The sequence below is a fragment of the Salmo salar genome, chromosome ssa23, assembly GCF_905237065.1.
Source record: "Salmo salar chromosome ssa23, Ssal_v3.1, whole genome shotgun sequence".
In the NCBI taxonomy this organism is placed as follows: Eukaryota; Metazoa; Chordata; class Actinopteri; order Salmoniformes; family Salmonidae; genus Salmo; species Salmo salar.
Genome location: NC_059464.1, coordinates 26137773 through 26164868, shown reverse-complemented (window position 1 = coordinate 26164868; position 27096 = coordinate 26137773). Strand labels below are relative to the sequence as shown.

General features: G+C 42.9%; 1 protein-coding gene across 2 annotated transcripts; it reads right to left on the bottom strand.

The window, feature by feature from the left end:
* Nucleotides 1-378: 378 nt before the first annotated feature.
* On the bottom strand, nucleotides 379-13693 carry LOC106584311 (HAUS augmin-like complex subunit 5). 2 transcript variants are annotated; one of them, XM_014169416.2, is made up of 19 exons: nucleotides 13254-13693; nucleotides 12825-12887; nucleotides 12675-12707; nucleotides 10667-10691; nucleotides 8890-9022; nucleotides 8310-8469; nucleotides 8101-8191; nucleotides 7919-8010; nucleotides 7777-7831; nucleotides 6423-6550; nucleotides 6271-6349; nucleotides 6001-6149; nucleotides 5700-5862; nucleotides 5485-5565; nucleotides 5245-5390; nucleotides 1424-1520; nucleotides 1180-1318; nucleotides 859-991; nucleotides 379-749 (listed from the first exon to the last, which is right to left on the bottom strand). In XM_014169416.2, exons 1-19 carry the CDS (start codon nucleotides 13349-13351, stop codon nucleotides 647-649), a joined length of 1968 nt encoding a protein of 655 aa, XP_014024891.2. In that variant the 5' UTR covers nucleotides 13352-13693; the 3' UTR covers nucleotides 379-646. The 2 variants fall into 2 exon arrangements, with proteins under 2 accessions (XP_014024891.2, XP_014024892.2); XM_014169417.2 differs by lacking the exons at nucleotides 12675-12707; nucleotides 12825-12887; nucleotides 13254-13693 and adding an exon at nucleotides 11724-12668.
* Nucleotides 13694-27096: the final 13403 nt, after the last annotated feature.

The following is a 27096-nucleotide window of genomic DNA, read 5'->3' as shown; positions in this document are numbered from 1 at the left end:
CACCAAACTTTACATTTGACACTATTCTTTCAGGCAGGTAGCGTTGTCCTGGCATCCGCTAAACCCAGATTCATCCGTCGGACTGCCAGATGGTGAAGTGTGACTCATCACGCCAGAGAACGTGTTTCCAATGTTCCAGAGTCCAATGGTGGCGAGCTTTACACCACTGCAGCCGACGCTCTGCAATGCTCTTGGTGATCTTAGGGTTGTGTGCGGCTGCTCGGCCATGGAAACCCATTTCATGAAGCTCCCGATGCTCAGTTATTGTGTTGACATTGCTTCCACAGGCAGTTTGGAAATCGGTAGTGAGTGTTGCAACCTAGGGCAAAAAAAAGACTTTTTGGAAAGTCACAGGGCTCTTCAGTACGAGCCATTCTACTGCCAATGTTTGACTATGGAGATTGCATGGCTGTGTGCTCGATTTCATACACGTCAGCAACGAGTGTGCCTGAAATAACCGTATCCACTAATTTGAAAGGGCGTCCACATACTTTTGGCAATGTAGTGTACATTGAATGGCATGTTTGTCAAAAATGAGATGTGAAAATCGAACAATATAGTAAATTAACCTTAGAGGGAATAAAATTGTAGTTTTAGACAAGTATTGTTGTCCATCTATGCACTTGTCTATTTTCCATGGAACTCATTAAGAAGCCTTGGCTGCAAATTTCCACCTCTGTAGCCACTGCTGAAAAGTCAGTCCCCCCTTGCGTATGTCAGGCAGAGCAAACTGAGCAGGCTGATCCCACCTGCACAGACAGAACAAACAAATTAATTGTCAATAGTCTAGCTGGTGAATAATATTGAGGTTTAATACAAGGGAGCTCTATGTGAGAAAGAGTTGATGGGAACACTTACCAATAGGAAATGGCAGTCTTAACTTGATTCCCGTAAGAAAGGCCCTGTGAGCACCACTGGGTGAGCTCCCAAACCCTGGGTAACAAAGACTGAAGCAGCTCCTTGTCTTCCTCCAGGACACGTAGCAGGAGGGCTAAGAAGAAATAAAGAAAAGGGAGATTAAAGGGAGACGAAGATATCAGTCAGACATGTAAAACGGAATAATCTGCCTTTGTTAACCAGGTAATGAGCAGTGATACAGTTTGATTGGAGTCTGATTGAACGGCATCTAGCTATCCCATTTGTTAGTTTGCAGCTTTGAACTCTATAGAAGACCTGTACCTTGTTGGTCAGGTGCAGGCAGCAGCGCTCCTTGCTTCTCTACATTTGCTAAAGAGGAGGAGTGAAATTGCCGCAAACGACGCAGAAAGCGAAGCTCCAAATGCTGGGATAGAGCTTGTGAGTACAGTTCCTCAGGGGCCTGGCAGAGAAACAGAGACAGAATATATAAATAAACAACAGGATAAGAGCAAAAAGCAAACCTCTAGGTGCATAAATGGTCATGGAATAATCTGTTAGGACTCACCCTGTACATTGGAAAAGCCATGCTTTGACACAGATTGTGGAAGGGTGAGGAATGCAAGCGATGGATAGACAACCACGCAGCTGGAATTCTCTGCTCGCTGAAATATATAGCAGATGACAGAATTTATCCATCTGAAAAATCACCCTCTGAGCATTTTTTTCTCAGCCAGACCAATTAATAAAAACATGTTTTATTTTTATTAAATAGGCAAGTCAGCTAAGAACAAATTTGTATTTACAATGACGGCCTACCAAAAGGCAAAAGGACTCCTGCGGAGATAGGATCTGGGATTAAAAACAAATTAAATACAAATATAGGATAAAACACACATCATGACAAGAGACAACACAACACTACATAAAGAGAGACCTAAGATGACAATATAGCATGGCAGCAACACATGACAACACAGCATGGTAGCAACAACATGGCAGCAGCACAACATGGTAGCAGCACAAAACAGTACAAAACATTGTTGGGCACAGACAACAGACAAAGGGCAAGAAGGTAGAGACAACAATACATCACGCGAAACAGCCACAACTATCAGTAAGAGTGTCCATGATTGAGTCTTTGAATGAAGAGATTGAGATAAAACTGTCCAGTTTGAGTGTTTGTTGCAGGTCGTTCCAGTCGCTAGCTGCAGCGAACTGAAAAGACGAGCGACCTAGGGATGGGTGTGCTTTGGGGACCTTTAACAGAATGTGACTGGCAGAACGGGTGTTTTATGTGGAGGATGAGGGCTGCAGTAGATATCTCAGATGGGGGGGGGGGCTTAAGAGGGTTTTATAAATAAGCAACAACCAGTGGGTCTTGTGACGGATATACAGAGATGACCAGTTTACAGAGGAGTATAGAGTGCAGTGATGCGTCCTATAAGGGCATTGGTGGCAAATCTCATGGCCGAATGGTAAAGAACATATAGCCGGACGAGAGCACCCTTACCTGCCGATCTATAAATTACGTCTCCGTAATATAGCATGGGTAGGATGGTCATCTGAACCAGGGTTAGTTTGGCAGCTGGGTTGAAAGAGGAGCGATTATGATAGAGGAAACCAAGTCTATATTTAACTTTAGCCTGCAGCTTTGATATGTGTTGAGAGAAGGACAGTGTACCGTCTAGCCATACTCCCAAGTACGCATATGATGTGACTACCTCAAGCCCTAAACCCCTCAGAGGTATTAATCACACCTGTGGGAAGAGGGGCATTCTTCTTACCAAACCACATGACCTTTGTTTTGCAGGTGTTCAGAACAAGGTTAAGGGCAGAGAAAGCTTGTTGGTCACTAAGAAAGCTTTGTCGGGGAGGGGCCAGCTGAGTATAAGACTATCATCTGCATATAAATGGATGAGAGAGCTTGAGCTATGTTGATGATGTAAATTGAGAAGAGTGTGGGGCCTAAGTTTGAGCCTTGGGGAACATCCTTGGTGACAGGCAGTGGCTGAGACAGCAGATTTTCTGACGTTATACACTGCACTCTTTGAGAGAGGTAGTTAGCAAACCAGGCCAAAGACCCCTCAGAGACACCAATACTCCTTAGCCAGCCCACAAGAATGGAATGGTCTACCGTATCAAAAGCTTTGGCCAAGTCAATAAAAATAGCAGCACAACATTGCATAGAATCAAGGGCAATGGTGACATCATTGAGGACCTTTAACTTCTTTGGGATAGGTGGCAGTATTTTCACGGCCGGATAAAAAACGTAACCTATTTAATCTGGTTACTACTCCTGCCCAGAAACTAGAATATGCATATAATTAGTAGATTTGGATAGAAAACACTAAAGTTTCTAAAACTGTTTGAATGGTGTCTGTGTGTATAACAGAACTCATATGGCAGGCCAAAACCTGAGAAGATTCCATACAGGAAGTGCCCTGTCTGACAATTTGTTGTCCTTCTGTTGCATCTGTATTTTCGATAGACATTTTCTAAGGCTTCCATTGGCTCTCTAAAGCCGCCAGAAAGTGGAATGGGGTGTCTGCTGTCTCTGGGCAAAGAACAGCAGCAAAATTTGTAAGTGGTCAGCCTGGGGACAGTGAGACTGGAGATGCGCGGTTACGAGACTACTCCATTTTTTTCTTTCAGCCTTTGAATGAATACAACGTTTCCCGGTTGGAATATTATCGCTATTTTACGAGAAAAATAGCATCAAAATTGATTTTAAACATCGTTTGACATGCTTCTAAGTACGGTAATGGAATATTTTGACATTTTTTGTCACAAAATGCGCTCGCGCGTCACCCTTCGGATAGTGACCTGAACGCACGAACAAAACGGAGCTATTTGAATATAACTATGGATTATTTGGAACCAAAACAACATTTGTTGTTGAAGTAGAAGTCCTGGGAGTGCATTCTGACGAAGAACAGCAAAGGTAATCCAATTTTTCTAATAGTAATTCTGAGTTTAGTGAGCCCCAAACTTGGTGGGTGTCAAAATAGCTAGCCGTGATGGCCGAGCTATGTACTCAGAATATTGCAAAATGTGCTTTCGCCGAAAAGCTATTTTAAAATCTGACACCGCGATTGCATAAAGGAGTTCTGTATCTATAATTATTAAAATAATTGTTATGTATTTTGTGAACATTTATCATGAGTAATTTAGTAAATTCACCGGAAGTTTTCGGTGGGTATGCTAGTTCTGAACATCACATGCTAATGTAAAAAGCTGTTTTTTCATATAAATATGAACTTGATTGAACAAAACATGCATGTATTGTATAACATAATGTCCTAGGAGTGTCATCTGATGAAGATCAAAGGTTAGTGCTGCATTTAGCTGTGGTTTGGGTTTATGTGACATATATGCTTGCTTGGAAAATGGCTGTGTGATTATTTGCATTTATGTACTCTCCTAACATAATCTAATGTTTTGCTTCCGCTGTAAAGCCTTTTTGAAATCAGACAATGTGGTTAGATTAACGAGAGTCTTATCTTTAAAATGGTGTAAAATAGTTGATTGTTTGAGAAAACTGAATTGTGGTAATTTAGTTGGTTTTGTATTTCGCGCCGTGCAATGCCATTGGCTGTTGGACGTCTGTCCTCAACAGGTTAAGGTTGCAGTGACATCCATAATCTGAGCGGAAACCAGATTGCATACCAGAGAGAATACTATAGACATCAAGAAAGCCCGTCAGTTGATTATTGACAAGTTTTTCCAACACTTTTGATAAACAGGGCAAAATAGAAATAGGCCTATAACAGTTAGGTTCAGCTTGATCTCCCCCTTTAAATAAAGGACTAACCGTGGCTGCCTTCCAAGCAATGGGAACCTCCCCAGAGAGGAGGGACAGGTTAAAAAGGTCAGAGATAGGCTTGGAGATTATAGGGGCAGCAACCTTAAAGAAGAAGTGGTCTAAACTATCTGACCCAGGTGTTTTTTGGGGGTCAAGTTTAAGGAGCTTCTTTAGCACCTCGGACTCAGTGACCACCTGCAGGGAGAAACTTTGTAGCTGTGCAGGGGAAAAAAGAGGGAGGAGCATCGGGGCTAGTTGCATTGGAAATGTTGGACAGGCAAGGAGGCTGAGTTAAATAGGAATCCTGACTTAATGAATGCGTTTCTTGTCAGTAACAACCACATCATCAACTTTAAGGGACATGGGCAGCTGAGGAGGAGGGTTTATTCTCCAGGTCTTTAACCATTTTCCAGAACTTCTTGGGGTTAGACCCACAGAGAGAGAACTGCTCCTTAAAATAACTAACTTTGGCCTTCCGGATAGCCTGAGTGTACTTATTTCTCATTTGCCTGAACGAGAGCCAGTCAGCCTTAGAAGGAGATGTCAACTAACCCATCAAACACCAACAAATAGGAAGCTCTTACCCTTCAATGAGTCTGCGATCAAGTGTTACTAGTGACACGTTTCCAAACTGTCTGGCCTCCTGGGACACAGAGTTGCGAAGCCTATTGGCTGCTGAAAGAACTTCACCAAACTGGGGAGTCAGTTTTCCCTGGACAAACTGGCCAATCTCGGGTCAGACAAGAGAGAGGAACAGGTTGAGTTAGATGGCCACTGTTTACACAGTATGCATTAGAGTACACAGAAGCATATAGAGGGCCTACCTCCTTGTGCACGCGAGTCAGTTCAGTCTTAGCTGTCGAATTCCCCTTGATCAGACCTCTAGTCTGTTCCTGCCTGACGTCCTATGAAGAAAAACATGACAAAAGTGTGTCACACTTATTTAGGTTAACATGTGGCAATTGGTGAAATGCTGTGGTGTTGTGTGTGGAAGACAAAGGTAGAAATACAGACTGCAAAAAACAGTACATTTCCTCACCACAAGCCGTCTGAAGTCCGTGATGCTCTGCCATTGGCTCCGCAGATTGCGAAGGGCCTCCTGTCTGTCCCTGGCATGTTGCTCCATTTTAACACACTGGTTTCTCACACCATCTCGCACTGCTGCCTGCATCACACACTGCATCTCCAGCTCAAACACTGACCTGGGCAGGAGGGAAACATGGGAGAAAAGATACCAGAGTATTTTGAAGAATTGACATGACCTCATTAGAGGCTGAGCATGTTTATTAATGACAAAACGTGAATGTTGTGGAAAAAGCCAATCTGTAGTGCAGACTTACTGTGCCAGGGCTTGGGTTTGAGATTCCCCGGCAAGCAGCTCCAACTCTGCCTCATTCTTTCGGGCATGAAGCTGGGTCTTCAGCTGTTGAATTTGTGAACGCGTTTGAGCCAGTTCCATCAGACTCTGTTCCACCTCCTCCCAGGCTGACTGCAAAAAGATCAGACAGATATCAACTACAGCAACAGTGAACTACAGTACTGTTCAAGCCTATGCAGTGTCTTTACCCCATGTTGGTATTTTAGTGTAAACTGAAATGTGTGTAAAGCACCTGTAAAAGACTCTTAACGGGTGGTAACTCTTCCTCTTCTTTCGAGATGTCTAACAGGTGATTACTCTCGTAGCGAAACCTAAAACAGATACATTTGCTCTTTAATTCCAATCCACACAGATTTTTTGTCCAGCTACATTTTACCAATTTACCGTAATGCAGCAACATCATGAGCCACATCCAATGAGGCAAGCTTCTCCTCCAATGTAATTTCCTGTCCTAAGGCCAGGTACTGCAAGGCTGACAGCACTTGGTTTGGAGGATAGCATCGCAACAAGTCCTGATGAGATAAAAATGATAATAATACCATTCTCACTCAACTGAAGCAAATATGAAACAGATTGTGATGTACAGTGTCTTCGGTAAAGAATTCAGACCCCTTGACTTTTTCCACATTTTAAAGCCTTATTATAAAATGGATTAAATAAAACATCTCAGCAATCTACACACAATACCCCATAATGACAAAGCGAAAATGGTTGACATTTTTTGCAAATTTATAAAAAACTAAACCGAAATACCTTATTTACATAAGTATTCAGACCCTTTGCTATGAGACTAAATTGATCTCAGGTGCATCCTGTTTCCATTGATCATCCTTGAGATGGTTCTACAAAGTGATTGGAGTCCACCTGTGGTAAATTCAATTGATTGGACATGATTTGGAAAGGCACACCTGTCTATATAAGGTCCCAGTTGACAGTGCATGTCAGAGCAAAAACCAAGCCGTGAGGTCAAAGCAATTGTCCGTAGAGCGCTGAGACACTATCAGAGCTCTAAAGTTCCTCTGGAAATGGGAGAACCTTCCAGAAGAACAACCATCTCCACAGCACTTCACCAACCAGGGCTTTGTGGTAGAGTGGCCAGACAGAAGCCACTCCTCAGTAAAAAGGCACACGACAGCCCGCTTCGAATTTGCCAAAATGCACCTAAAGACTCTCAGACCAGGAGAAACAAGATACTCCGGTCTGATGAAACCAAGATTGAACTCTTTGGCCTGAATGCCAAGCGTCAGATCTGAAGGAAACCTGGCATCATCCCTACGGTGAAGCATAATGGTGGCAGCATCATGCTGTGGGGATGTTTTTCAGCGGCATGGACTGGGAGACTAGTCAGGATTGAGGCAAAGATGAAAGATGCAATGTACAGAGAGAGATCCTTGATGAAAAGCGCTCTGGAGAAGGTTAGGACCTCAGACTGGGGTTAAGGTTTACCTTCCAACAGGACAACAACCCTAAGCACACAGCCAAGACAACGCAGGAGTGGCTTCGAGACAACAAAGTACTGAGTAAAGGGTATAAATATTTATGTACATGTGATAGGTTTTTAGGACAAAAAAATGTTTTTGCTTTGTCATCATGGAGTATTGTGCGTCGATTGATGAGGGGAAAAAATTATTTTATCAATTTTAGAATAAGGCTGTAACATAACAAAATGTGGAAAAAGTCTAGGGGTTTGAAAACTTTCCAAAGGCACTAACTAGATGCAAACAACAATACAACTTACCTCTACAGCACTTAACCAATGCTGAAATAATGCAGTTCTCTGTTCACGAGTCAAGCTGAAGATAGAGTAAATTTTGATTTAGCAATAGAAGAAAGCCATGGATAACTCTGGTTCCTATATAAAACCATCTTATAATTCTTACTGTGTGGCAGTGGAGGACACCGTTTTCAGCTCACTCTCTTGTAAAGACTGGAAGAAGAGGAGTCTTTCATCACACAGCTCTCTCACATTACGCTAAGGAGGAAGAGAAAGAAGATTAGTCCAATACAAAACCATCACAGATTATAAAGCGCCAACAACAAACGATTAAGTAAAAGCACTTACCAGAACCTGAGGCTCTGCTCCTGTTGGGTTGAGATAGTCGCCACTGCTATTGGAGGCTTCATTTCCAAACACCACCTCCAGCTCTGCCTTCCTGCAAAACAGACCAAAAGTAAAGAATGGATTTGGGCTGGGTTTGCAGCATTAGAATGTATGTAGAAGTGTGTTAAGAAATGGTAAGGGTAAACAAACAGAGGCTCTAGCAAGCACACCTAGACAGCTGCTCCAGAACCTGGGAGCGTCCACTGATCTTGCGGGTATCCTCTGAGAGAACGTGGCGCTCCTTCATGCAGCGTTGCTTAAAGGCCTGTAAAAGCAGCTCCCTGCGTTGGTTCTCCTCCACCATTCCCCAGCTCCAGTTAATGGACTCTTCTACTCAATACAAAAGAAACGTTACAACATGTCACGGCAAAATGGGGCATCAACATATACAGACCTAGAACAACTTAGGATGTGGTATGTGGAAAACCAAATTATACAGTGGGGTCCAAAAGTATTGACACCCTTGATAAAGATGATCAAAAATGACTAAAACAATTCAAATAGGCTCAGTAACGTTATCTTCACAAGGTGAGGTTTTTAAAGGTATTAAAAACAGGGGTGTCAATTTTGACCCCTACCGTTTTGAGAAAGAAAATAGGACTTGTTAGAAAATCTCTCTGAGCAATTGTATTAGTATAATTTCCCCCCTTTTTTTTTTAGAGCATACAATATAGCTCAGTACTTAATTTTTTTTTTACAGTACTTTGCCTATTTCAGACCCCACAGAGGCCTATTTGTTAAAAGGCTCACCTTCAGTAGCTAGCTGTGCTTCAGTCCCATTGATTTGAGAGTCCAGGTGGTTGAGTTCGGCTCTCAGCTCCTCTATCTGCTCCTGAAGCTCAAGCCGCTTAGCAGCATCACTCTGCCCCGCTACGTTTTTTAACTGCACACAAATACATATAACGTAATGTAAAACATTGTTCACACAGAAAACATAATGCTAACTCTGACAGTCTTAAAATCTTGATACTGTAGCTACAGAGCATTAGGAAAGTATTCAGACCCCTTGACTTTTTCCACAGTTACGTTACAGCCTTACTCTAAAATGGATTAAATATTTATTTTGACACACAACACCCCATAATGACAAAACAAAAACATATTTAAATTTTTGCAGATGCATAAAAAAACAAAACCCTAATACCTTATTTACATAAGTATTCAGACCATTTGCTGTGAGACTCAAAATTGAGCTCAGGTGCATCCCGTTTCCACTGATCATCCTTGAGATGTTTCTACAACTTGGAGTCAACATGTGGTAAATTTAATTGGGCATGATTTGGAAAGGCACACACCGGTCTATATAATGTCCCACATTTGCAGTGCAAGTCAGAGCAAATATCAAGCCATGAGGTCAAAGGAATTGTCCGTAGAGCACCGAGACAGGATTGTGTTGAGGCACACATCTGGGGAAGGGTACTCAAAAAATTCTGAGGCGTTGAAGGTTCCCAAGAACAGTGGCCTCCATCATTCTTAAATTGCCGAATTTTGGAACCACCTAGACTCTTCCTAGAGCTGGCTGCCCGGCCAAACTGAGCAATTGGGGGAGAAGGGCCTTGGTCAGGGAGGTGACCAAGAACCTGATGGTCACTCAGTGCTCAAGTTCTTCTGTGGAGATGGAAGAAACTTCCAGAAGAACAACCATCTCTGCAGCACTCCACCAACAAGGCCTTTATGGTAGAGTGCCCAGAAAGATGCCACTCCTCAGTAAAAGGCACATGACCGCCCGCTTGGAGTTTGCCAAAAGGTACCTAAAGGACTCAGACCATGAGAAACAAGACTCTCTGGTCTAATGAAACCAAGATTGAACACTTTGGCCTGAATGCCAAGCGTCACATCTGGAGGAAACCTGGCACCATCCCTACAGTGAAGCATGGTGGTTGCAGCATCATGCTGTGGGGAGGTTTTTCAGCGGCAGGGACTGAGAGACTAGTCAGGATCGAGGGAAAGATGAACAGAGCAATGTACAGAGAGATCCTTCATGAAAACCTGCTCCAGAGTGCTCAGGACCTCAGAATGGGGCAATGGTTCACCTTCCAACAGGACAATGACCCGAAACACACAGCCAAGACAATGCAAGAGTGGCTTCAGGACAAGTCTCTGAAAGCCCTTGATTGGCCCAGCCAGAGCCCGGACTTGAACCCGATCGAACATCTCTGGAGATACCGTAAAATAGCTGTGCAGCGACACTCCACATCCAACCTGACAGAGCTTGAATGGATCTGCAGAGAAGAATGGGAGACACTCCCCAAATACAGGCGTGCCAAGCTTGTAGCGTCTTACCCAAGAAGACTCGATGCTGTAATCACTGCCAAAGGTGCTTAAACAAAGTACTGAGTAAAGGGTTTGAATACTTATGTAAATGTGATATTTCAGTTTTTGCTTTGTCATTATGGGGTATTGTGTGTAGATTGAGTAAAATAAGGCTGTAATGTACCAACATGTGGAAAGTCAAGGGGTCTGAATACTTTCTGAATTCACTGTATATCAAATTATCTAGCAAATTGTTTCAAAATAATTGGTGTACCTCCTTATCTTGTAGAACTTTGTACCTGAGAGATCACAATGTCAAGGAAAGGCTTGTGGGCAATTCCATGGTAACAGAATTACGCATCGACTCATTTGTATTAATATGTATGCCAAACAAAAACCATTGATTTCAAAGTTGTTTGTATTTTACCCCCTTTTCAACCCCAATTTCATAGATAAAATTACAATCTTGTGTCATCACTGCAACTCCCCAACTGGCTCGGGAGAGGCGAAGGTCGAGTCACGCGTCATCCGAAACATGACCCGCCAAACCATGCTCCTTAACACCTGCCAGCTTAACCCGGAAGCCAGCCGCACCAATGTGTTGGAGGAAACACTGTTCAACTGCCTACCGAAATAAGCCTGCAGGTGCTCGGCCCGCCACAAGGAGTCACTAGAGCACGCTGAGCCAAGTAAAGCCCCCCTCCGCCAAACCCTCCCCTAACCCAGACGACGCTGGGCCAAATGTGAGCCGCCCGGTTACGGCTGGTTGTGACACAGCCTGGGAACGAACCCGGTCTGTAGTGACGCCTCAAGTATTGCGATGCAGTGCCTTAGACCGCTACGTCACTCGGGAGGCCTGATTTCAAAGTTAATCAAACCATGCAACCTTTAAACCATTTCTACTGACATTTTTTTTTACCAGAATTATATTGTGATTGAACCGTAAAGATGGGGGGGGGGGGTAAAAAATAAATAATAATTCGCTTTTGTTTAAACTACAGTAAGTGAAGTGGATTTACACCCGTTAACGGTAATGAAATTACATAATGACTCCCTGGTCTGTACTACACAGAAATGCATATTTCTAGATATGAATGTCATTTCTCATGTTTCACAAGTATGGACAGTGCTGCTCAGCACAGCACAGAGTACAGCAGACTAGGATTCTGTACGTGCAGTAGAGTTCAGTACAGTAGTTTAATATACTGTACTCTACTGTGCTCTACTCACTGTACTGTGCAATCCAAACTTGTGAAACATACGTCTATGATAGGTTCAGATTTCATCCAGTCCATCTGTGGATGTTAACATCAAGGCCAGCGTGGACTGACCAAATTTCGATGTCCATGGACGTCCGGTGTCAGTCAGTGCTCAGTGGGTGAGGATGCTGGTTACAGTAAATGGAAAGAGGGGGATCACGGGTAGGTGTCAGTAAGACATTAACTGGAGAGTGAGATAAAGGTTGTCCAGACTTGGTTTAAATGCCAGACAACAGAAAGAAAAGTTATCAGCTGAACATAACAGTATGCCATATTCCCATCTGTGATTTCTGACTATTATGGTTTCCCCATTGTAGCCAATTCAGTTGCAATCATTCCGTTACTGATTTTTGCGTAATTCCAGGAAATACAAATTTGAATCACTTAATAATTCAAAGAAATATCAGCAAAATCACAAACTTATTGGCAGGTCTACCATTACTTGTGTGAACTTTCATTATCCTCCCTCATAAGGGAAAGAAATTATAAAATTACTTAGACGCATGGGTTTTTGGTGACAGAATTACAAAGCACGAGGAAATTTCTCTTCAACTTAAAGGTAAACAATTTCTCCAAAACTAAATATAAGTGTTGATATTAGCTGGCAGGGGTCTTTACTTCAACATTGTGTTTCTATGCATTTCTGATAAGTTTTGAGGCCATTTCTGGTGGATGTTTTGCAAGACCCATTTTCCATGTTTATTAAGAAATCTAAGTCTTTTGTGTAATTTTTAAGATGTAAAATTATTTTAAAATGTACCTATGCCTCCATTTCCCAAAAATATAGACCTTAGCTTTTCCTTTGACACCGAATTTGATATGCTCCTTTGAACTTAACATGTTGGAGGTCATGGGTCCTTTTCGATGGAAATGCCCTTGTACAAATGTCCATAGAACGAAACCTGTGAGTGTCATATTGGTGTCAGAAATTAGGCAGTTACCCTGACAATAGAGTCGGTTTCATCTCCGAGACAATGAAATGACCCGTTATACATAACTCAAGAGAACAAAGCCAAAGGATACCACTGAAGATTTCCACGCATAACCCTGACATTCCTGCAAAGAGAAAGTAATTACATCAAGATATTGGAAAAGTAACATTATTACATAAAAGTCATTGTTGACCAACGAAGTATACATACACATGTTGTAAAAACCTGTCTGCATACCCACCTCTGATTGAAAATATGTTGTGTGACATATCTCCATATTGACGCTCTTGGGCCAACACATAACCTGAATCAAAACAAACAATATACTTGTGTTAACTCACTGATGGTCCATATTAGTTAACTTACTCTGCCACGGTCGCTATGGAAAACTGTAGTTGTGAACTAGTTAACGCTAGCTAGCTATTAGTCGACCAACTAAACTTCACGATGGTAGTGTGGCGACTAGTGTTGGCAGACGGGAACGCCGAAAAAACTACTGATTTCAGCACCCAAATAGGCCGCAATTACGCAGAACAATCGTAAATCATTGAGTTTAATTGTCTAGACAACTATATGAATTGTTACCAACAAAAATCAATTAGAGGAATAGCTCAATAAGGCCAAAAAAGTTGCATAGCATAGGACATTGATGAATGACGTCGTTACCTACGTTTTAAAGTAGTTGTCGTTTGGGAGACTTTGGGGTGGTAGATTAAATTCTTCAGTCGCCCACCGCTTTAGTTCCCGCAGGAGGGTCCTGTCCCCCATCCTTACCTTAGTCGAAACCAGCGAGTGGTTATCTAGCTAACGACGTTAGAAGGGTAACCTATTTATTTATTCTAAATAAAATGGCTCTGGCTGCCTGTATCTACAAGAAAGCTCGCCAAAAACGAATACTATCACGTACATGTGTTAGCTTGCCATGTGCCTGTAATAAATAGTAAGCAGGCTAAGTACTTTGTTTTCAAGTGTATGACTGTCAAAAATATCCTAAGAAAATTTAGTCTTTGCTCTGTTGGTCATTTGTTATGATTTCCCATAAAATATTTTTCTGCCAGTACTTGTGGTTCAACTTCCCGCTCGCTCTGTAGCATATCCGGTGACTTCTTCGATGAGGTTTAACGGCGGTTGGCATCCAATGTGTTCCATTATCGCCACCTACTAGACTGGAGTACAACTCCCTTATACTTTGCTTGAAAAAATAATGAATAAACAAATACCCTACAATCTAACACAACAATTACCCCCAAAAAACAAATCTAAATGTTTTGAAATAAAAATAACACCACCCCACTACACTATTAAAGCAGGAAGCACCAGTGCCTCGGTCTATAAAAAAGTAGTCAGATGAAGCAGATGCTAAACTACAGGACTGTTTTACTAGCACAGACTGGAATATGTTCTGGGATTCTTCCGATGGCATTGAGGAGTACACCACATCAGTCACTGGCTTTATCAATAAGTGCATCGAGGACGTCATCCCCACAGTGACTGTACGTACATACCCCAACCAGAAGCCATGGATTACAGGCAACATTCTCACTGAGCTAAAGGGTAGAGCTGCTGCTTTCAAGGAGCGGGACTCTAACCCGGAAGCTTATAACAAATTCCGCTATGCCCTCTGACAAACCATCAAACAAGCAAAGCGTCAATACAGGACTAAGATTGAATTGTACTACACCGGGTACGAAGCTCGTCGGATGTGGCAGGGCTTGCAAACTATTACAGACTACAAAGGGAAGCACAGCCTAGAGCTGCCTAGTGACACAAGCCTACCAGACGAGCTCAATAACTTCTATGCTTGCTTCGAGGCAAGTAACACTGAAACATGTATGAGAGCATCAACTGTTCCGGACGACTGTGTGATCATGCTCTTCGCAGCCGATGTGAGTAAGACCTTTAAACAGGTCAACATTCACAAGGCCGCTGGGCCAGATGAATTACCAGGACGTGTACTCCGAGCATGCGCTGACCAAGTGTCATCACTGACATTTTCAACCTCTCCCTGTCTGAGTCTGTAATGCCAACATGTAACAAGCAGACCACCATAGCCCCTGTGCCCAAGAACACTCATGTAACCTGGCTAAATGACTACCAACACGTAGCACTCACGTCTGTAGGCATGAAATGCTTCGAAAGGCTGGTCATGGCTCACATCAACACCATTATCCCAGAAACCCTAGACCCACTCCAATTTGCATACCGCACCAACAGATCCACAGACGATGCAATCTCTATTGCACTCCACACTGCCCTTTCACACCTGGACAAAAGGAACACCTATGTGAGAATGCTATTCATTGACTACAGCTCAGCGTTCAACACCATAGTGCCCTCAAAGCTCATCACTAAGCTAAGGACCCTGGGACTAAACACCTCCCTCTGCAACTGGATCCTAGACTTCCTGACGGGCCGCCCCCAGGTGGTAAGGATAAGTAACAACACATCCGCCACGCTGAACCTCAACACGGGGGCCTCTCAGGGGTGCGTGCTCAGTCCCCTCCTGTGCTATCTGTTCACTCATGACTGCACGGCCAGGTACAACTCCAACACCATCATTAAGTTTGCTGATGACACAACAGTGGTAGGCCTGATCACTGACAACAATGAGACAGCCTATAGGGAGGAGGTCAGAGACCTGACCATGTGGTGCAAGAACAACAACCTCTCCCTCAACGTGATCAAGACAAAGGCGATGATTGTGGACTACAGGAGAAAGAGGAACGAGCACGCCTCCATTCTCATTGACAGGGCTGTAGTGAAGCAGGTTGAGAGCTTCAAGTTCCTTGGCGTCCACATTAACAACAAACTAACATGGTCCAAGCAAACCCAGACGTGAAGAGGGCACAACAAAACCTATTCCCCCTCAGGAGACTGAAAAGATATGGCATGTGTCCTCAGATCCTCAAAAGATTTTACAGCTGCACCATCGAGAGCATCCTGACGGGTTGCATCACAGCCTGGTATGGCAACTGCTCGGCCTCCGACCGCAAGGCACTACAGAGGGTAGTGCGTACGGCCCAGTACATCACCGGGGCCAAGCTTCCTGCCATCCAGGACCTCTATACCAGGCGGTGTCAGAGGAAGGCCCTAAAAATGGTCAAAGACTCCAGCCACCCTAGTCATAGACTGTTCTCTCTGCTACCGCACAGCAAGCGGTACAGGAGTGCCAGGTCTAGGTCCAAGAGGCTTCTAAACAGCTTCTATCCCCAAGACATAATACTCCTGAACAGCTAGTCAAATGGCTACCCAGACTATTTGCACCTCCCATGCCGCTACTACTCTCTGTTATTATCTATGCATAGCCACTTTAACAACCCTACCTGCATGTACATAATTATCTCAATTACCTCGATACCGGTGCCCCCGCACATTGACACATTGCCTCTGTGTCCGTACCCCCTGTATATAGCCCCGCTATTGTTATTCACTGCTGCTCTTTAATTATTTTTGTTATCTCTTAATTTTTTCTTAATTTTCATTTTTTAGGTATTTTCTGTAAGGTCTACACCTGTTTTATTCGGCGTATGTGACAAATAAAATGTGATTTGATTTATTTAAATCTATTTACTACTACCTCATGCCAACAACATAAAGGGATGGACACCACCACTTAACGCCCCCTGTAACTCTTCTGATGTCAAGTCTCACACAACCAAATACCTCTCTGCAGCTGCCACCACAACCTCAGTTTTCTGCAACTTACATTCCATCCCTGCAGTACAGTTGATAACCATTGCTATAAATGCTAAATATCCAATCTTATTGAAACATATCACTTGTTGGCCTATCCCTCTGTACTGGTACAGATTTACTCACACCACTCCTCTCAGGATCCCTCACCCTTGACCCATCTTCCTCTACTTTCTTCACTGCCTCAGCATATGACAACTTCTGCACTACTCTAACCCTGGAAACCTCAACCTGACTCTCTCGCACAGGACATTTCTGAGCCCCAGCTCCATGGGCACCCCTACAATCAACACATACCACTACTTTCCCCAATGCTATACAGTCCTTTGTCTCATGTCCTTCTGCACACTTCTCACACCTAGGAACATCCCTCCTACACACTGCTGCCACATGCCCATAAGCTTGACACCTGTAACAACGTAACGTATTTGGTACAAAAGCTCGTACAGGATAACTTATATATCCTAACATCACTTTGTCGGGCAAAGACTCAACATCAAAACTCAAAATTACAGACAATGACTTATTTCACCACTCTCGCCACCCTGTCTGCATCACACCAAACAACGAACATCACAAACACCGGGAATCTTCCCCTTCAGTTGGCCCTTTTCTCATATCCGGTGACGTTTGCTATTTGTTCCGAAATAGGACAAATAGTACGCGCAACGATCTACAACAGAACTGTCAAAGCAAAAGGGATCATAGCCTGCATCCACTCCACTTCCTTATATAAAAAGGAAACCTTATACTCAGTGTCATATATTTTGATAAATCTGCTTATACCATTCCATATAAATATGTACATATTATGGCAAATAACCAATATCTATATAGGCCAAAAGCAGATGGCTGTTGAGATTGGCCCATAAAGAAAGATGCAAATGACATTTACTTGAAATCACAGAATAAAAAAAAAAGATATGTATAAGCAGTTGTGTGTGTAAATGAAAACACCAGACATGTTTTGCCAATACTCTTATTTCTTATTCTTGAGTTGCATACATTTTCTGTTAATTCCTCACATTTTACTCAGTTTTGTTTTCTCCGCCATACTATATTCAATGTAGTGCTTTGACATGTTTACTAGCAATTTTTTCATTTGAAAAGTAAAGAAACTGGACTTCCATGATTGTCCCATTATATTATGCATCTTTCCCAAGTCTATACAACAATAAAATATATATATTTTTTAAATGGCAAATAAACAAGACCTGACTGTAACATCATCAACTTAAAGTTTAGATCTTAACCCTTATTTAACACATATTTGCATCATAGACATGGAATACAAAAATCAAAGCTGTAAATTGAACTGGACAAGAATAGAAAAAAAATCGAATAAAAACATTGTTGATGACAATAAAAAAATGTAAAATCTGTTAATGGTCCAGTTTCAATTGTTTCCAAGTGACAAAGTAAACACAGTTCTTTGCTCCTCCATCCTCTACGACAAGATGCCGTGTCCATGTTGGCTCATTATTTTGCATTATGTTGATGAATGTCCTGTGATGAATTCAAGGCATTCCATCATTAGTCTATTCCTTTTGAAATGGTTATAATTGTATTTATTTCGATTTATCAGTGGGTGCTGCGGCACCCTCAGCACCACTACTTCCCGCGGCTATGGCTCTCTGTACTCCACTTCAGACCACACACACCTCCTGCAGGTGACCCTGCAACCGGCGCTCAGACTGGAGAGGTGATGTGCGAATCATCTGCAGGATGGCAACTGGTCTGCGTTCCATGCCAGTGCACCTGTGGAAGATTAGACATTGGAATGGCGAGGGAAAGAGACTGATGAAATGAACAACTAATATGTGACATCTATAATGGACATTTCCACAGAAGGGTGTTTTTCGCCCTAAATGCTCACCAACTCTAGCAGTGTGACCCTCTCGTGTAAAAAGCTTTTTGCCAGCTGCTGCATCCCAGATCTGTACGTAGCCTTTGTGAGTCCCGACTGCCACATGATTGCCCCTAAATCAGAAACACACAGCATTGGAGTCAGAAAACCACACAAAAACACCTCCAATTGAGCCGTTTCAAGTCGTCTGCTGCAATAGCCATCCATGGCAAGAACGGACGAGTTGTGTGTTCCAAGATGCCGTTCGGCACACCACTGTTGTACTGCACTGGTATTTGTTTGTTTGTGGCCAGCCTTTTAGCTTGCACAATTATTGCCATTATACACTCATCGGCCAGTTTATTAGAAACACCGTCCCATTCACGAAAATTAATCGCTCCTACAAACCGTGAGTCACTTGGCCAGGCAGACAGGCATCGAGGCATCCACTTTTCGATTGAACCTTAAAATTGGCAAAACAGTGACCTAAGCGACTTTGAACGTGACATAATCGTCGGTGCCAGGCGTGCCGGATCCAGTATCTCAAACTGCTGTCCTCCTGGGCTTTTCAAGCACAACAGAGTCTAGGGTTTACCGAGAATGTTGCCACAAATAAAAAACATCCAGTCAGCATCAAACCTGTGGGCAAAAACAGCTTGTTGAAGAGAGAGGTCGAAGGAGTGTACACTGTATGCCTTTCTTAGGTGCTGGTAATTTCCTATGATGAGGCTTAGTTTGTCATGTTACTTACCTTGGCTGCTGTCCGACGTTGCATCCTTTATTTTTCCATTCTGACTTGGTGATCTCTCATTTTCCTAAAAACACAAATTACATTTTTAAAAATGTATCCATGACCTGACTAAATGTGTCAAATTAAGCTATAGGGAGTTAATGTTGTTTCAGGGGAAATCTATTTAAATTCATTTACTTTTTGACAGCATTCCTTTTGATTTAAAAAAAAGAAAGTTCCAAACTGCACATGCTTGGCCATGGAAGAAGTGGTCAGAAAGTGACTTTTTCTTTTTAACTGAATGCCAAAACATTTATGAGATAAAGGTGCTCAAAGTAGACCCTTTTAGCATACCCCCACCATATTATGCGACATCCATGTTTTTATCACTGGAAAAGATAAACGGTTGAGTTCGATATCATTTAAAAACTTAAAAATAGGGTTGTCAAACAATTGTATAACTTCTTAAAATTAAGCACATTAATACGATTTTCAACCGGTGTAGAGCCTAACTGGCATACATAGGCGGCATGTGAGTTTGAAGTTTGGGGGAGATAAATTTCACTATAAAAATGCACATTTATAATAAACCATTACATTCATAATCACATTTGCAGCCACTTGAGAATGGTGTTTTCCCACTAACTGATTGCATTTTGAAACATTCATGCTTATAGCCTACTGCCATGTGCGCATTGCTGCACTGTGGTGTGGTGTGTGGATTTTAATGCCCACAACACGCTCTGGGGGGAGGGGCGGGGGACGAATGGAAATGGCCAAATGATGGAAAATCTGATTGAAGTTTAAGATCCGGTGTGCCTGAATGATGGCCGAGGGACTAGGATTGATGTAGTTACAGGGAAAGAGTCTGCAATGGACCTCACTCTGGTATCTAGTGTGATGGCAGGAATCTGTGAGTGTGAGGAGTGGGAGGAGTCAACAGTAGGGAGTGATCATTACCCCATAGTATGCACAGTAGGCCAGAGGGAGGTGGAGGTGTCAGTGGATGGAGTAGGCAGGTGGGTGTTTGAAAGGGCAAAGTGGGATCAGTTTCAGGAGTTAAGTGAGCGGGTGATGGCTCGGGTGGACTTGAGAGGGGAAGTGGGTAGTATGAATAAGTGGGTGAGAACAGCGTTAGTGGGAGCAGCTACTGAGGCGATACCTAACAGTTCAGGGAGGAGGAGGAAAGCAGTCCCATGGTGGACAGAGGAGTGTGGGACAATGGTGAGGAGTAGGAACAGGGCATTTAAAGTACTGAAAAGGACACCTAACTTCAAACATCTGATTCAGTATAAGCAGGCCCAGGCTCTGGTGAGGAGAAGTATTCGTCAGGCAAGAGGTCATGTTGGCGTCGGTTCTGTGACACCATTGGAAGGGCGACACCAGTGGGAGAAGTGTGGGGGATGATTAAGCAGATGAGTGGGGTCCGAAGGGAGTGGGATTATCCAGTGTTGACGACTGGGGAGGATGTGGTAGTAAGATGAGGAGATGGCAGAGATGATGGCCGAAGCGTTTGTCCAAGTGTATAGCTCGGCAAATTTGTCAGAGGGGCAGAGGGGGAGAGAGAGAACGAGAGAGGAGCATCCAGGAGTGCTGGATAGGAGGGAGGATGTAAATGATGCGTTGAATGCACCATTTACAATGGTAGAGGTGAAAAGGGCAATAAGTAAGGCTGGGTTAACTTCACCTGGGAAAGATGAGGTGTGCTATCTTATGTTGGCCCAACTTAGTGATGAGGCACTGGATAAGGTATTGGTGTTGTACAGCAGAGTGTGGGAGAAGGGGAAACTACCAGGCAGCTGGAAGGAGGCAGTAGTGGTACCAATCTGGAAGCTAGGGAAGGACCCAACGAGGCCAACAAGCTATCGGCCAATAGCCTTAACATCACATGTATGTAAGATTATGGAGCGTGTGATAACGGAGAGGCTAACTTACTTCCTGGAGAGCAGGGGGTTAGTATCGCCACATCAGAGCGGATTCAGGAAGGGTAGGGGAACAATGGACCCAGTGCTCTGCTAAGAAGCAGAGGTCAGGAAGGCTCAAGTGAACAAGGAGACTGTTGTAGCTGTATTTTTTGATGTGGAGAAGACGTATGATATGATGTGGAAGGAGGGGTTGTTAATCAAGCTTGATATTATGGGGGTAGGAGGAAGAACGTACAACTGGATAAAGGATTTCCTGTTTGTAAGGTCTATCCAGGTGAGGGTTGGGAAGTCTTTCTCAGGCAGCTACATGGTGGATAATGGTACTCCACAGGGGATCGTGATTAGTCCTCTGTTGTTCTCAATCATTATCAATGATGTTTACTCTCAGGTACAGCCGGATATTGGGAGGTCGTTATTTGCAGATGTTGGAGCCTTATGGAAGAGAGGAAGAAATATGCCATATATAGTCAAGCAATTGATGAGGTGGAGCAGTGGGCATTAATGTGTAGAGAAAACTCAGACAGTTGTCTTTACCAGGAGGAAACTGGGAGATGAGATATGCTTGAGGTTATATGGGAGAAACTTGGAGAGGGTGGGGGCCTTCAGGTTCCTTGGGGTGTACTTTGATACTAGAATGACCTGGGCAGAACACATTGAGAGAGTGGTGGGAAAGTGTAAGAAGGTACTAAATGTGATGTGCTGTCTGACAGGGAAGGAGTGGGGGGCTGGGCGTGCTTCATTGAAGACCATATAAACTCAGCAAAAAAAGAAACGTCCCTTTTTCAGGACGTAAAAAATAAAAATCCAAATAACTTTACAGATCTTCATTGTAAAGGGTTTAAACACTGTTTCACATGCTTGTTCAATGAACCATAAACAATTCATGAACATGCACCTGTGGAACGGTCGTTAAGACACTAACAGCTTACAGACGGTAGGCAATTAAGGTCACAGTTATGAAAACTTAGGACACTAAAGAGGCCTTTCTACTGACTCTGAAAAACACCAAAAGAAAGATGCCCAGGGTCCCTGCTCATCTGTGTGAACGTGCCTTAGGCATGCTGCAAGGAGCCATGAGGACTACAGATGTGGCCAGGGCAATAAATTGCAATGTCCGTACTGTGAGACGCCTAAGACAGTGCTACAAGGAGACAGGACGGACAGCTGATCGTCCTCGCAGTGGCAGACCACATGTAACAACACCTGCACAGGATCGGTACATCTGAACAGCACACTTGCGGGACAGGTACAGGATGGTACCGTCAGTCAGATTTGGTCGGATTTGCATTTATCGCCGAAGGAATGAGCGTTACACCGAGGCCTTTATTCTGGAGCGGGATTGATTTGGAGGTGGAGGGTCCGTCATGGTCTGGGCTGTGTGTCACAGCATCATCGGACTGAGCTTGTTGTCATTGCAGGCAATCTCAACTCTGTGCGTTACAGGGAAGACATCCTCCTCCCTCATGTGGTACCCTTCCTGCAGGCTCATCCTGAGATGACCCTCCAGCATGACAATGCCACCAGCCATATTGTTTGTTCTGTGCATGATTTCCTGCAAGACAGGAATGTCAGTGTTCTGCCATGGCCAGCGAAGAGCCCGGATCTCAATCCCATTGAGCACATCTGGGACCTGTTGGATCGGAGGGTGAGGGCTAGGGTCATTCCTCCCAGAAATGTCCGGGAACTCACAGGTGCCTTATTGGAAGAGTGGGGTAACATCTCACAGCAAGAACTGGAAAATCTGGTGCAGTCCATGAGGAGGAGATGCACTGCAGTACTTAATGCAGCTGGTGGCCACACCAGATACTGACTGTTACTTTTGATTTTGACCCCCCTTTGTTCAGGGACACATTATTCCATTTCTGTTAGTCACATGTCTGTGGAACTTGTTCAGTTTATGTTTCAGTTGTTGAATCTTATGTTCATACAAATATTTACACATGTTAAGTTTGCTGAAAATAAACGCAGTTGACAGTGAGAGGACGTTTCTTTTGTTGCTGATTTTATGTTGCATTGATCCGAACTGTAATAGACTATGTAAGTATAGCGTATGGTTCAGCAGCCCGGACATCATTGGAAAGGCTAGATGTCATACAGGGACAAGGACTCAATATTTAGTGGGGCGTTTCGGACGTCCCCAGTGGCTGCACTACAGGTGGAGATGGGGGAAATGCCTTTGCAGATTAGGAGACAGCAGCTGGCAATGAATTACTGGGTCAGCCTACAGGGACATGGAGTATCTCATCCTGCGAAAGGGATTTTACAGGCATGCTGGGAACATGAGCGAAGACAGAACACGAGCTTTGGGTGGGTAATACCCAGGCGAAGGAGATGGGACTGTATGGAAGGGAGTTTAGTCCAACTGTAGCTATCCCTGTGAATCCACCATGGCTACTCCCACCTCCAGTAGTAGATCTAGAAGTATTGGAGAGACTAGGGAAAGATAGGGAGGGTGTTGACGCATCTGATTTGTTTAAGAGACATCTGGATATTATGTATATCAGAATTGTGTGGCCATATACACAGATGGTTCAAAAGATCCAAGGACAGGACGTACTGGGTCAGCATTTGTTGTGCAGGAATGTGGGGTGAGAGTCAGGGAACATATTACAGATCATCTGGATGTATATACGGCGGAGGTGATGGCCATACTGTTGGCCTTGCAGTGGGTGGAGGAAGTTAAGCCAGAAAGAATAGTTATTTGCTCTGATTCATGTGCAGTGTTAAGGAGTCTCCAGTCCTTTATATCACGAAGCAGACAAGACCTGTTTTATGAGGTGCTACAAACCCATGGCAGGAGTAAACAAATGGGTACACAGATAATATTTATATCGGTCCTAGCTCATGTGGGAGTGGAGGGAAACGAGGCAGTTGATGTACTGGCTAAACAAGCACTAAGTAGTGGGGATGTGGTAGTTTCAATGAGCAAGGCAGAGGCAAAAAGCCTGATAGGGACAGTGATGGTGGAGAAATGGCAGGAGCAGTGGAATAGAGATACTAAGGACAGGAATTTATTTCAAGTACAGAGGAAATTTGGGAAGGGGAGAACAGCAGGAAGGGACAGAAGAGAGAAGGCTATATTTACAAGAATAAGGGTGGGACACAGTCAGAATAAGACCTTACATGTGATAGGAAAGCATCCAACAGGAAAATGTGAGTATTGCCAGGAAACAGACAGTGGAGCATGTATTGATACAGTGTGGACATTATTGGAGGGAAAGAGAGAGGATGAGATCTAGTAAGAGGGAGAAGGGGATACAGGAAATTTGTTTAAAGAGTATATTGAGTAGAACGTCATTAGATTTTGTCTCAAATATGTTATCTTTTTTAAGACCAACGAGGCTGGCAGGTAATATTACGTTTTTCCCCGTCTCTGGCCCACACTCCAGTACAGCAGGTGGCGGTAATGCACCATAACGTTGGATGCCAACTGCCGATAAACCCCACCGAAGAAGAAGCATCGCTGTGCTTATAATGTGAAGAAATAGCTTAATAGTACATCAACATTTTAAGCTAAACGTTCTGATCTGTTGAGTCAGCCTCATTGCTTGCAACAGGTTTTTTGATGCTAGTGGTTGTGTTAATTTAGGATCTATCGCATCCCACAACTGTTCCAGACTATGTTTGGAATATTTATTTATTGCACATAAGGACAAGTTGACAAAATTAATAGGTCAACTGTTGTACTATGGGGGATAGTAGATTGACATAGGTTAGTGCTTTTGCTGTTCGTTAGGCCTACTCATCTTGTTGAAGATGTTATTCATCTTCAGTCAAATGGCATAGCCAGATCAGGGCCTAACATAAAGACAACTCAGAGTACGCTATTCTGGTCTTCTGAAATAGACTACATTTTCTTCATATCATGTTTCTTTAGACCTGTCTAAAATAAATAATGGATTTATTGGGATGGTGTAGGCTATATTAAATGGATTTATTAGACTTTTTTTAAATGTAGATGTTCCAAAGGTCTTTATCGGTGGCGTATAGGCTATGCGTGGCAGCCAGGAGATGCTAAATGTGTTTGTTAATAAACGGTCAATTCCCGAGAAACCGGCAGTTATTTGGTTGACAATCACCAGTTGACAATTTCATGACGACCACAGCCCTAGGCATGTCATGCCTAAATTTCCTAATCTTGCCAACGAAAATATCATTAGTAGTTACCAATATCAGTGGGTTTTGTGATGAATGAGCCATCTGATTCAATGAATGATGGAGTGGAGTTTGCCTTTTTGTCCAAAAATGTATTTAAAGTGGTCCAAAGCTTTTTACTATCATTCATCTTCGTATCATAGTATAATTTCTTATTTTTATACAGTTTAGTCACGATTTCTCAATTTGCAGTACATTTGCCAATCAGTTGTGCAGCCAGAGTTATTTGACATTCCTTTTGCCTCATCCGTCTCAACCATAACATGTTTCAATACCTCATCAATCCACAGGGATTGGGATTTACAGTCATTTTCTTAATGCTTATTAGTAACTGCATGCTTATTAGTAACTGGAATAAGCAATTTCATAAATGTGTCAGGTACAGCATCTGGTTGCTCCTCATTACATACCATAGACCAGCAAATATTCTTTACACCATCAACAAAGGAATCACTACAAAACGTATTGTATGACCTCTTATACACTATATTAGGCCCAGCCTTTGGAATTTTGGTTTTCCTAGATATAGCTACTATATTGTGATCACTACATCCAATGGATTTGGATACTGCTTTAAAGCAGATTTCTGCAGCATTAGTAAAGATGTGATCAGTACATGTGGATGATTTCATTCCTGTGCTGTTTAACTACCCTGGTAGGTTAACTGATAACTTGAACCAGGTTGCAGGCACTGGTTACAGTTCGAAGCTTTTTCTTGAGTGGACAGCTTGATGAAAGCCAGTCAATACTTAGATCACCCAGAAAATATACCCCTCTGTTGATATCGCATACATTATCAAGAATTTCATATTATCCAGATACTGACTGTTAGCATGGGCTTTAGGTGAGGCAGGTGAACATGTAGCCATGTTACTTCACAAGCATTTCACTACACCCACAATAGCATCTGCTAAATATGTGTATGTGACCAATAACATCTGATTTAATTTGATAGTATATAACATGACATCCTCTAAGCTTTACAGGAATGTGGCTCTGCATAAAGACCCCAACACTGCCCCCTTTGGAATTTCTGTATTTTTTGTAGATGTTATAACCATGTATTTCTACCACTATCATTAAAAGGTATTATCGAAGTGACTTTCAGAGATAGTCAGAATATGAATGTAATCTGTTACTAGCAAGTTATCGAATTCATGAACCTTGTTTCTTAGGCTATATATGTTAATGTGGGCTATTTTTAGCACTTTACTGGGATACTTTGTTTTGTACTGCTTTACTGGGAAGCTTATCAGAAGTAGACATGACAATGTTTATTTTTCAGCTGCACACAGGGGACTTCCTACTAAGGCGCACTGCCTCAGTGCTAACAGTGTAACTCTGGTTCATATACATATGATTACTGCATACAATAGCTGTAGGATCGACAGAGGCATTCAGAGGAGTTAGAGGGACAAATTAGCTACTTACATTGTGACTGCCAATGCCCCTGGGATAATGTACATTTGGTAGGGATTATGTGAGCTGGGCTTGGGCCATTGATAAGTCAGTCTAAATGAAGCCTTGAAATGCATAGACAGAGTCCAGGACCCAAGATGATTTGGATGGACTCTGTCATTCCTGTAGAGCATCGTCTGTTTCCAGAATGTGTCAAAGTGATCTATTAAAGTTAATCCAAAAGAGCTAATCTTTTAGCCAAGTGTGTAATGCCAGTAGCCTGCTGAATCTTTCACACCTGCGGCCTAACGTTGGTACCGGACCTGAAATAAATTTGCCGCTTTTTGGAATCTTTCAGAGCTAAAATCAGTTTTGATGACAATTATTAAAAAGAGCAATGATTTATTTCTCAATAACAATTCATGAATTTTTGCACAAGAGGGCAGCGTTTTACAATATTAAGTGTCTGGCATGAGAATATGAAAAAAGTAACCACGTGAAGCGCATCAGCCATTCGAGGGCATAAGCGGTAGGCCTATACTCGATTCATTGTAAAATTCACACAATTACACTGCATTGATAAACACTGTATAAATCACATGATTTTATTAGTGCCATTGGGAGTATTTTTTAGGACATTAAACAAGCAACAAAATCATATTTAGAGTCTGATCTAGCTAAAGATAAAGCCCATTGTGGTAAACAATGCAAAGGAGTAACCCCATGCTTCAGTCATGTAGCCAAAATGTTGCATCAGACACACCTG